Source organism: Onychostoma macrolepis, chromosome 22 (genome assembly GCF_012432095.1).
Source record: "Onychostoma macrolepis isolate SWU-2019 chromosome 22, ASM1243209v1, whole genome shotgun sequence".
NCBI classification, from domain to species: Eukaryota; Metazoa; Chordata; class Actinopteri; order Cypriniformes; family Cyprinidae; genus Onychostoma; species Onychostoma macrolepis.
In genome coordinates, this window is record NC_081176.1 from 3,000,544 (window position 1) to 3,013,268 (window position 12,725).

Genomic DNA, 12,725 nt, shown 5'->3' on the forward strand with positions numbered 1-12,725 from the left:
TCAACAAATTACATTGTCTTAGAAATGTTCATTTGAACACCAGCAGAGGGCTGAATCTTTAAAACATATAATATTTCTAGAGCTATCAATTGATTAAAATGTTTAGAGTATTTTTTTAAATACTTGTTTAAAAGCAGTAGGTAACACTTGCCTTCTTGATCGGTTCTTCTACATTTCCTGTAGATGCAGAAGATTCCAATTACAGCTAAAATAAACAGAGATCCAGCAGCAGCAGCAGAGATCAACACTATTAGAGGTGAGTCTTCTTGTGAAGGGCAATGTGAGTCCAGTGCTGTAGGAATAAAGCTAGAAGTGAATGTGTCAGTTTGATTTACAACAAAATACAGAGATCATATCATAAAACTGCTGCTATACCTGAACATGGTTGACAGAATTGACTGATGTCCAGATGTTGAGTCTGGTTGCTGATGGGATTGTTGAGCACACAGCTGTAGGTGTTGTTATCCTGATATTCCACCTCCAGAGGTAGAGAGAGACTGATGCTGAGATCAGAGACACTGATGCTGGACAATAAACTGTTTCCTTTGTACCAGGAGAGAGTCACATGACCCACATTCACCACTGAACACACCAATGAACAATATGAAGATAATAATGATGATGATGAAGAAGAACACTGTGAAGTGTCTCTGGTAATATTAGGTGTAGACAGATTCGCAGTTCGCCGTCTGCTGGACTAAGCACGCTCATTGTTACATGTACATAGCCTATAATTTTATTTTCACCACCTGCAAACTCATAAGGAGCTCATAAAAGTCTTTACCGCATAGTTGCTCCACATTTGCCCTCTGCTCATTTTGTTTTGGTTACACTATTCATTCCGTGTCGTCAAATCATGTCGCATAGCGTCGCATCTTGTCATTACTGCTTTTGGTTCATTTAGAAGTATTTGGTCCATGTTGCGTTCATATTTCATTCGAACCGCACCAGAGTTCATTTGGAAGCAGACCGAGACCCATCTTTTTAGCAGTCTCAGCCCGCTTGTTTGGTGCGCACCAGGGTTCGGATGGCAGCGTTCACACTTACTCAAATGAACCACATTAACTGAGCAATCGCACCAGAGTTCGTTTTAATCGAACCGAACATAACAAGTGTGAACACACCCTTGTTTTACTCTGCTGTGATTAACTCATCATGCAATTAGTTTATTTTGCTCTACAAGCAGATAACTTTAAAACACATTAAAGATCAAGTGTCACCTTTCATGTTGTTGTGTATCTTTGCTGCTGCTAAAATTTAGCATTATATAAAAATGTTAAATAACTTTACATTAAGATCCATTAAGATACATTAAGACCTCTGTCAATAGACGTCGTAGCCCAGACATGCTTTCATTTTCATTTTAGGCGTCGACATAGGGACAGGAAGTGCTTTTGTTTTCACAGAATCTGCAGTCATTTTTATGAGTAAAGATGAACCTCTTCATTTTCATCCCAGTGTGGGTTTTACAGCTTGGTAAGGCATGCATTTGTTTCTGGTGAACATATGACGTGATATGTTGCACTAACTTTCATGGCTTAACACTTGATAGGATATATACACACACACATATATATATATATATATATATATATATATTGTTAATGGACCTATACATACACAATTCCCAGATCAATTCTCTATTGGAAACAGTAATAATGATAAGTAAAGTAAATATTGAGTTTGATGATTTGACCATTAAAGGATTGCAGTTTGAAGAGAGCCGGAAAATTTAAAAAAAAGAAGGTGGAGCGGCGCCGCCGGAGCAAGAAGAGACCTGCACCATCAGAAGAGTCTAAATGTTAAGATGAGAAACATAATAAAGCTGAGGCGGAAACAAGAAACATTGAATAAGAAAATAATGAAACTATTAAGAGAGATGATTGATTACAGTAATTTTAATCTTGAATTACAAATTTTAGCTAGTGATATAGAATCTTTGAAATGTAAAGCTCCATCTCTAAAATTGTAGAAGGTTTCAGATGTGTTTTCAGATCACACATTTTGTTCCCAAATCTGTAAGTGTTGAAGGCTGGTGGTTTAGTCGCTGTATGTTTTATTTGCTTTGTATAACTATGTAAAGAGAAAAGCTGCATCTCACATTAAACGTGAGATGGAATTTCTATCTATTCATACCAATTTGTATTCTATCCATATATAGGTGTTGCTTAGTGGTTAAGAGGATGTATATTTAGACTATGCTTCTATAGGTGTTACAAATATTTTTTCAGGCTGAAGCAGAAATGAAGACATTCATATTGTATTTAAAACCCATGCATTTCTTCCACTTGAACTTTTGACACCCTGTGCTAAGTGGACTAAAGGTCTTGTGTCTTGTTCATATATGTGTGTAAGAAGATTACTATATATGGGAGAGTGCAGGGAGGTTTTTTAAATGAAATTAATGCAAATTGTATGCAAGGCTATAAAGAGCCAAGGAGAGCTCCAGACGGAGCCGCACTCCGATGGTAAAGACTTACTCGCTGTTACTTTCATTTTATTGCTTATGAGTTATTGTTTACTAATAAAGCGAAACCATTACAAATGGTGATACGTTAACTTTTATTAAGACAAGTCTCTGAGTGATTTATTTGGGTAACCTATTATTCTGAAACTGAAAGACTTCCATCGAGCCTAAGAAGCCCGAACCCAGCTGAGCAGACTCGGACACCGGGGAAGGATTTCATATCTTCTGACTGCAGCTCCTGATTTCAGAGGTGAGGGCAATTATATTGCAGCTTATTATGATGTTAGGAATGTGAATTAGAGGGTTTCTGGTCCTTATTCGGGATATCAAATAACACAATATATATATATATATATATATATATAATTTTTTTAAGAAAAATATGTTAAGTTTATATATTAAATATATTTATACATAAGAATATAAATGTATATACATATAAATATTTCCAAAATACTGTATATACTGTATGTGTTTATTTATACATAATAAATATACACAGCACACATATATTATGTAAACAAAAACTTTTATTTTGGATGCGATTAATCGTTTGACAGCACTAATATGTATGTATGTGGTATCTGAAAACACGATAATTTATATAAAATAGTAAAAGGAACACGAACTGAACATGGGCTTTTTTTATATCGGGAGTATTCACGCAAATACAGTCGCAACATAAACAGAGAGAAAGTTTGTTGTATAACCTACTTTCTTAGAAGTGAATTATGATTAGCTGTTGATTTCTTCCTCAGGTGTTTTTGTGGATGATGTAAGCGGAGTGTCAGTGTCAGTGATGGAGGGAGATTCAGTCACTCTAATCACTGATGTTAAAACAAACCAGCAAGAAAAGATTAAATGTTTTTTTAATGACACTCGCATTGCTCAAATCAGTGACTATCTCGGTAAGACCTGCACAGATGTTCAGTGTAATGAAGGTACTGAGAGATTCAGAGACAGACTGAAGCTGGATCATCAGACTGGATCTCTGACCATCATGAACACCAGAACCAGAGACTCTGGACTTTATCATCTTGAGATCATCAGCAGCAGCATCATCAGTGAAAAGATCTTTAGTATCACTGTCCAGGTTGAGTCATCTAATAAATGTTTAAATACATGCTTAATGTGTTTATTATTATATCAGTGAGTTTCAGAGCTGTTTATTCTCTTTACCAGTACTTTGCGATCCATACGTTTGTGGACCCCTTCAGTATGGCCTACTTTTATTATCTGATTAAATTAATTTACTTACTTCTGTTTAGTTCAATGTGAATCCAAAGTGCATAAGTATAAAAAAAAAAGTAAAATGTTTTATAAGCACAAAATGTGGACAAATTCAAGTCAGATTAGATTTTGAGGGCAAAATGTTTAGATTTTTAGGTGAAAAGTTAAAGTTAGACCATTGGGGTATAAGATGCACCCATCAGTGGCATGTTGTTGCTGATGTTTTTGTTTATTTAATATTTATAATTCATATAATAAAAATAATCTATTTCTTATTTACATGAACTGGATATAGAAGTTCTGTGCAACCACCACTAGGCGGCAAGATGCAACTTACAATTATGTTATCATATGCTAATGTCGTAGAGTTTGTGGGTTTCTGAAATCATCTTTCCACAGCAGAATCTACTATAATATCCTCCAGGAGCTGTTGGTTTGTGTTTCAGATGTTCCTGGTGCAGAGATGAATGAAACGCAGACCAAGTTAGTGAAGGAGGGAGAATCTGTTACTTTAGATCAGGGGCGGATCTACAAAATAATTTTTAGGGTGGCAAAGGGGTGGCATGGGGTCTATGAGGGGTGGCAACACCAAAGCAAGCCCCATGCATATTTTTGGGGGATTTATTGTCTGACGTAAACATCTATACTGTTTAAAATGAAAAATAAATAACATTTCAATATCCATCATGGCACCAAGTCAATACACAATATAAAAAGCTTTAAGAGGTTGTAAATGTTTCTGAGCTTGAAGAAGACATGCGGTTCTATGAATATTACATAGGCTACTTAGATGGTATAAATCACGTTTTAGTGCAAGTTTAAGAGTAACACTTTTGAATTTCCAACATTAGAAAGAAATCAATCATATCAAAGCATTGAAACTGGATCAGTTTTGAAAACAATGTTTGATTTTCTGTTATTACCAGAGGTGGGAATGTCTGTAATCACCCAGAACACACTATCTATAGTCTAGCAACACCCCAGCAACTGCATAGCAAGAGCCTAGTAACCACCCAGAGTATCCTAGCAACCAACTAGCAACACTTTAGCAAACATCTAACTGACCAAACTATTTATGTTTCTTAAACAAGACTTTAAGACACGCCAGAGTACATTTGTCTTTCAAACTTTTCAGTCTAGTTATTACAGGTATTCTTAAATGCTTACTATTCAAATACACAGATGACTCTCCTGCCCAGTGAACACTCATGAGATCAATAACACTTAACAAAAAACTATTTTTAGGATTGAGGAATTATTTTTTCAGCTCAATGTCTATTACAGTATACAACATAAATTAAATTACAGATAATAATAATAATTCAGCAATGAACTTTTGGGAACAGATCATTCTCATTTTACTACTGTAAAGCAATCTTGCAGTAGAAGAAAAACACTAGAAAAGTCCAAATACCAAAGAATTGTATATGAACTTGGTATGCACCACAATACAGTACAGTGAAAAATAAATAATAATAATTAAATAAGCATCCTCTGCACATTTGGTCAAATTTCATTACAGTATACAGTACTATAGCAGTTTCCAGGTTTCCTGACACAAGACTAGCTGTATCTCTAGTCATTTCTCAGTTCTGCAAACATACAGTACACATAAAAAATGGTTGCAAATTAAATTTGACAGTCACATGTTGTACAACGTGCTACAGTTTACTGTACATATAGAAGAGTGAAATTTCCATAATCTAATGTACTGGTACTGTACTGTAATTATACTGAATGTGTAAGTATAAAACCCATGTATATTATTAGTTCAGCTCTCTCCTCTCTCTGTTGTTAGGATGCAGATATTCTGATTGGTGTCATCGGTTTTGCTGTCTAATGTTTAACTTACTCATTGTTAAACTTTTTGAGAAATGTGTCTTTGTTTTGAGAACTGAATTAATGATTTGGGAAAATGGGCCAACTAAAATCAGTTATTATGTTAACAATCGAGAAAACTGCAATACAAGATTCTTACCTAACTCTGCCATTAGTTTTCGTGATCGTAATCTTCTTATTGATTCCATGTTATTGTTTCGTCCGATATGGCAGAAAGGCCTCTATATCCATGATGAAAGTGGAGCGAGCGGTCGGAGAATCGATCACCAAACAATTACGGGATATCCGGAAGGGATTAGATTTCTCAGAGGACTTCTGAATAAACAGAGAAGCAGATTCACGAACAAATGTAAAACAATTCGTTAGTGAATGGGCTGCGCTTTGTGTTTTTGACTCAAAAAGAACCGGTTCATAAGAGTCATTTGTTAATGAAGCCGACTACACTGGGCGCGCTGCGTGCGCGTGCAACCATCGTGCACCATCGCGCGCTGTTATCGCCGCGGCAGAAAAGTAGTAGCTACATGCAATACTGCTTACATTTATATTTTCTTCTGTGATAATTCTGGGGTGACACAGCTTTTTCTTAGGGTGCCAGTTGCCACCCCGTGCCACGCCGGTGGATCCGCCCTTGCTGGTATGTGCTTGGAAAACAGCGTAAGCACATTTCTATGCCCATTTTGTGCATACGCAACGTTTATACATGAGGCCCCAGGGGCTCTCAAAGATGATCTAATATTAGTTTCGTTTTTTTAATTTGGCCCGCGGTGATGAAAACAATACAAGCCTCGATAAGGAGCTCCGTCTGGAAATATAGGCTCCCTGACGTTCTCGATACAAGCTACGAAGCCTCGGTATCAGGCATAGCATCACTAGGGAGAGGGGTTAGCACTTATAGCACAGTGCTTTTTAGGTAGGCGTCGACATAGTGACAGAAAATGCTTTTGTTTCCACTGAATCTGCATTCCTTTTTCAGAGTAAAGGTGGTGAGCCTCTTTATTTTCGTCCCAGTCTGGGGTTTACAGCCTGGTAAGGCATGCATTTTTTTGAAAGATGATACTTGGGCTTGCAGTTAACCTAATTTTAGTTTCAATTTCGATATTCAACAATAATGAAAACAAGATAATTAATATAAAATGTATGTCTAAATGCAGGGCTTGATATTCACGTGAATATAGTCGCAACATAAACACTGACAGCAGTCTATTACTTCCTGTCTGCCCAGCGTGAACAACTTGCATAGATAAACTAACAGTACGTGTGGCAGTAAATATTGCCACAACGTGAAATTCATGGAGACATTTTGTTCCTGGACCCTCCTCAGCACTTGTAGTGCCCTCTGGAAATCTTACTGCTTTGATGTTGTAGTCTAGTAAAATGTTGTCTTATTTGCAATGTATTAAGCAGTGTTCTGTCTTGAAACTGAAACTTTGACTTTATTTGTGATGTAATTTCTCATAATTTAGCATAAGCTGATTACCAACAAAACATTTAGATTTAGAAATTTGCTGAAAAACAAAATTTCTTGTTTGTTTGTTGTATAAGCTCTAAGTTATTATAAGTTACTTATAATTATCTGTTCTTTTCTTCTTCAGATGTATCTGGTGTTGATTCAGACGGAGAGTCAGTGTCAGTGATGGAGGGAGATTCAGTCACTCTACACACTGATGTTAAAACAAACCAGCAAGAAAAGATTAAATGGTTTTTTAGTGACACTCGCATTGCCCAAATTAGTGATTATCTCAGTAAAACCTGTACAGATGTTCAGTGTAATAAAGGCACTGAGAGATTCAGAGACAGACTGAAACTGGATCATCAGACTGGATCTCTGACCATCACAAACACCAGAACCACAGACTCTGGAGTTTATAAACTGCAAATGATCAGCAGCAGAAGCATCAGTGAAAAGATATTTAGGATCACTGTCCATGGTGAGTCATTTAATAAATGTTTGAAGAGATGCTTACTGGGTTTATTATTACATCAGGAAGTTTCAAAGCTGTCTATACTCTTTATCTGTACAGTTGCAGCCAGGGCCGGATTATCCATAGACGGGATTGGGCGAGTGCCCTGGGGCACCAGCCAATAAGGGGGCACCAAGTGATTAAGAAAATGACTAGACCTTTAAAATATTTTTCATGTTTTGTGTATATTATTTTGCTGGAAGAGATGCAGATGCATAGAAAATGAACAGTTAATGATACAATATATACAGAGAGAACATCAAATTTTTGCACGCATATAAAGAACTGCGAATGGGTCAGGTCATAGTGTAATTGCGCCCTCCCCCAGTCAGAGTCGAGCCCGCCAATTTATAATATTCAATTCATAATGGATAGGCAGCATCAGTTTAGCGGTTGTGCTAAACCTAAATTAAAAAAAGAGAAAATATCACAGCACATAGCCAGGGCTCTACAATGCGACTGAAAAGTACTGCGTGCAACTATCAAAACATACCCAATCAGCATTTGTGTTTGAGCTCAGGGTTTCTACTTGCATGTTTGTGCAGCGGTGAGTAATGTATCGCAGACATTGATTCCTTGAATGCAATGTTAATCAGAATTCACTCACTGCTCAAAATACTTTTGTTCATTGCTGAGTTATGCAAGCTCACAAATCCTCTCGTTATAACAAACAAAGTGTAGACAGGGTGTAAATAAGAGATTTGTTATGCAGTGTAGAGCTTCATTGATTATTATGGAGCTTTGCGAGATTGCGATGAACTGAAGTGAGTGACAGCTTTTAAAGATTATAGGGGAGTTTGCAAATGTGATATCAAATTAATACAACAGTTCAACAAACAATAAGTTAATATAAAGTGATGTACATTGTATGAATTTAACAATATTGCCCGATTTTGCTTTATTTCGTAAAGGAAAATAGTTTCAAACAGTCACATCTGAACCGCTGCTCATCTCCATTCAAACACAGCGTTGTTTCGTTTATGAATGAACCTGCGTTTTTAAATGAATCTAGTGAGTCAGTGATTCAATTATCCATTCATAAAGACATTGCCTGCGTCCCAATGTGCATACTATCCATCCTAAATTCTATGTGAGTAGTCATTTTCAATACTATTTAGGGCAGATAGGGTGGATTGTATGCACATTGGGACGCAGGGAGTCACTTGCTTCGTTCCTGAATGAATCAGCCGTTCAAACGAATCAATGAAATGAATGATTCAGTGATAAAATCAGTGACTTGCCACCACCTGCTGGCAGTTTTATTTTTAATAAGTGTCATAGTTATTTAAATCATTTCAATCAAACAATAGTTCTTTATTCTAAATTTTATATTTAAAACATTAATCTCACAACATTGTTATGAATTTAAAACATCCATCCCACCTCTGAGCCTCTGTAAATGTCTGTAAATTTACCTTCATGCCACTTTTGTGTTCTGTGCCACCTTTGTAGTGGAAACTGATTTTGTAAAAAAAAAATGGCATTACAAAAAATACCGAAAAATGCCCCTGTAAATCACTTTAAGGAGTCAAATATCACCTTGTAATGGGAAGGCTAATTTTTGTTATTGACACCTCGACACCTTCAAATGTGCTCACCCTAGGGCACTACACTGTGTTAATCCGGGCCTGGTTGCAGCTGACAGTTATGACAATCATATGCGAATGTCGGAGAGATAATGGGATTCTGAAATCTACTATAATATCCTCCAGCAGCTGTTGGTTTGTATTTCAGATGTTCCTGGTGCAGAGATGAATAAAACGCAGACCAAGTCAGTAAAGGAGGGAGAATCTGTCACTTTAGATTCTGGTGTAATGAAAAACCCCAAAGATTTGATGACGTGGTACTTCAATGACACTCTCATAGCAAAAATCAATGGTGATCCCAGTAGGATCTGTACAGATGATCAATGTGAAAATGCTGATGTGAGATTCAGAAACAGACTGAAGCTGAATCATCAGACTGGATCTCTGACCATCATGAACCCCAGAACCACAGACTCTGGACTTTATCATCTTGAGATCATCACCAACAGCAGCAGCATCCGTCGGCGCCACATTATCAACATTGTGAGTCAAAAGGGCTTTAGTGTTCCCATCACTGGTGAGTATAATTCAGTCCATAAGTTCATTTTCCCTTGAGCAGTTTTAATGTTTTTTATTGTTTAAGATCTCAGTACAATCAATAGTCATCAGTCTCCAGTAATAAGACTGTCTTTTCCATTACAGATCATGTTGTGTATTTCTTTGCTATAGCAGGAATATGTGTTGGTGTTCTGCTGGTCGTTGCAGGTGAGAATCTGTGGTTGTTTGTTTTCTGGTTTTGTGATGTGATTTCATTTAGTCATTACAAAGACACCAGTATAAGTATATTTAGTATAGAACTTATATTATATATAAGTATATTTTTAATTGCAAGTTCGAAATTTTGTTTCAAATCACATGCAGAAAGTCATGTGACAACCAAATTTTTTCTGAAAGGTTTGTGAGTATTTTAATCCCAAAGCATCGGACGCTGCATTTAGACATGATGCATTACTGTAGCACAGAAGATGACAATGAGATTCAGTTTATCAGGCTGAAGATTTGTTAAACTGAAGAGTATTTTGTAATGGTAACATCAATCCTTTTCATTTCTGTTCAATCTGTTTTCTTACAGGAGAATGGCATAGAAAATGTACCTATAAAATGAAATGTCCCGCATCCCTCATTAAATAATCTGGTATACTTCCCTTTTACACAGGAAGAGTTTTATTTACAGTATAATTCTGTCACAACTATGTAGCTTTCAGACAGTCATAAAGTGCTAATGAAATGCTTGCATCACAATGAGGACTTCCAATGTGATTGTGCATCATGGCGGGACCCTGGCTGTTTTGCATCCTCTAAAAAGTGAAGCTGACGTTTTCCTGGATTCAACTAACACTGGTAGTTATTCTAGCCCTGTTACGCATGGTGGTCACTACAGTGGACAGCTATTCAATAATCATTTGCTGCAACTGCATATGAGCTATTATAGCTGACACTATTGCATCGCTGTAGGCCGAAACCAAAAACTTTAAACCAAAAATATTCCTTTTCAATCTTGGTTGAAAAATTGCTAGGCAGGAATTTCTTCCCAAAATATGATGACCTAAAGGAATAATGTTTTATGTATATGCCCATGTACTGTATGTTCAAATATGTTTACATATGTAGCACTGTGGTCCTGTGGGGCACAACACTTGAATGACAATTGAACTGGATTGATTTGACACTTTTCACTATGATTTATTTTGTACAGTTTTGAAATGCACTAAAATACACTGGTGAAAATAGTGAAATAGTACAAGTAGCATGTAAATAGAGGATATATATAGGATAGTGGAGTCTGACTTGTCCTCATTATAATATTCTGAAGTTCTGTTCCACGCCATGCTGGTTTTGTCTGGCCAGAGGAGAACTGGCTCCCCGACTGAGCCTGGTTTTCTCTATTTCTGTCACTGATGGAGTTTTGGTTCTTTGCCATTGTTGCCTCTGGCTTGCTTAGTAGGGGACACTTCATTTCTTGCTATATCGTCAACTTGATTGCACAGATACTATCCTCTTGCATTATCAACACACTATTTTCCTGTTTAATATTGTAAATCTGCCTGTATTGTATAAAGCACTATATAAATAAAGGTAACTTGACTTGCTCCTGTGAGTGACTCCTCCACCTTCGTGTGGAAATAAATCATTGTAAATTGATTTTGTCTGTGCTGTTTGAGTTCCTGTGTTTTTTTTTTTGTTTGTTTTTTTGTTTGTTTTTTTGCATGGTAGTAAGCAAACGGTAAGTTTCACATTAGCAGGAATGGAAAAAGCCCTTCACCTGCATGCTAGGTTCACACCTCTACCATGCACTGTCAAATGCACATCAGACACTTATTAATAGGCACACTTGTGCACGTTGTTTATTTCAAGCAACAGATCAAATCACATGTCTGTATATATTTATAAGGCAGGGGGGTCCAATCCTGCTCCTGGAGGGCCACTGTCCTGCAGGGTTTAGTTGTGTTCTCAACTCTGCCCCTTGAGGTCCACTTTCCAGCAGAGTATAGTTCCAACCCTAATCAAACACTCCTGAACAAGCTCATCAACGTCTTCAGGATTACTAGAAAGTTACAGGAAGGTGAGTTTGATCAAGGTTTGAGCTACACTTTGCAGGAAAATGAACCTCGAGACCCAGAATTAAGAACCCCTGCCATAGCAGATTTTACTTTGATTCTCAAACTGGCACTTCCAGTGTGTATGTGTAAGTTTTATACCAATATCATGTATGTAAAATTGTGTACTTTTCCAGAATTTGTGCTGAGTTATACATACATGGCTGTGTGGATTCTCAACAATCCCAAAAATGTTACACAACTTGTAAACGTAAGAGATCACAAACCAAAACCAAAAAGCTCAGGGGTGCTCATCAGTGAAAGGGACAGAAAAGACTGAAGATTCATCTCATGCAGACAGGTGCATACTCCACGTGAGTGTCCTCTGTGGTTGTCTGTAAAAAACACCAATTGAGAACCGCTGATCTCCTCAGAGCAGAGGTCTAAAATTTGTAAATATGTGTCAGATCAGCACAGAAGCACATACAACTCATGCACACAACTCAGAAATAAAAATTAGCTTACTAGTTTTGGTGTAATTCGTTTGCAGAATGTAGGATCAGTGTACGTGATCTCTTCTTTGGGAGTTTGAACCGTTACATTAGCATCAACAGCACCTATAATATAATATAAACAAAACAATGTATTATAAACAAAGCTGCAATTTAACTACACCTTCACCTTTTATATAATGTACAGGCCTAATATTAACAACACTGTCTAAGTTTAAGTGGTGTGTGTATGTAGCACCATTTATACTTATTGCAATATAAGTGTAATTCAATGGAATTGTGAAACCCAATACTGCTTTCTGATACACTTGCCTTCAGTTTTTCTGTGTTTCCTGTAGATGCAGCAGATCCCGAATGCAGCTACAATCATCAGAGATCCAGCAGAAGCAACAGAAATCAACATGTGATGTGAAGTAGACTTTTCATCCAGTGCTGTAATCATAAAGAAGCGAATGCATCAGTCTGATCTACTAAAAAATACAGAGACCAGGTCAGTAAAAACACACACATATCAGCGCTGCTGTACCTGCACATGTGTGACAGAGTTGACTGATGTCCAGATGTGTGGTCTGGTTGCTGATGGGATTGTTGAG

General features: G+C 37.0%; 1 protein-coding gene across 1 annotated transcript; it reads left to right on the forward strand.

The window, feature by feature from the left end:
* Positions 1–1,433: 1,433 nt before the first annotated feature.
* LOC131530130 (uncharacterized) lies at positions 1,434–11,225 on the forward strand. Its single transcript, XM_058760253.1, has 9 exons — positions 1,434–1,476; positions 3,226–3,375; positions 4,144–4,180; positions 6,113–6,190; positions 6,510–6,562; positions 7,129–7,464; positions 9,232–9,600; positions 9,726–9,788; positions 10,156–11,225. The coding sequence occupies exons 1-9, from the start codon at positions 1,434–1,436 to the stop codon at positions 10,212–10,214; spliced, it is 1,188 nt and encodes a 395-aa protein (XP_058616236.1). The 3' UTR covers positions 10,215–11,225.
* Positions 11,226–12,725: the final 1,500 nt, after the last annotated feature.

Excerpts from the sequence above, each read along its gene's own strand:
- LOC131530130 (XM_058760253.1), top strand. The coding sequence starts at position 1,434 with ATGAACCTCTTCATTTTCATCCCAGTGTGGGTTTTACAGCTTG. Across the intron at positions 9,601-9,725 it reads CTTTAGTGTTCCCATCACTG|ATCATGTTGTGTATTTCTTT; the intron begins GTGAGTATAATT and ends TTTCCATTACAG. Across the intron at positions 9,789-10,155 it reads TGTTCTGCTGGTCGTTGCAG|GAGAATGGCATAGAAAATGT; the intron begins GTGAGAATCTGT and ends GTTTTCTTACAG.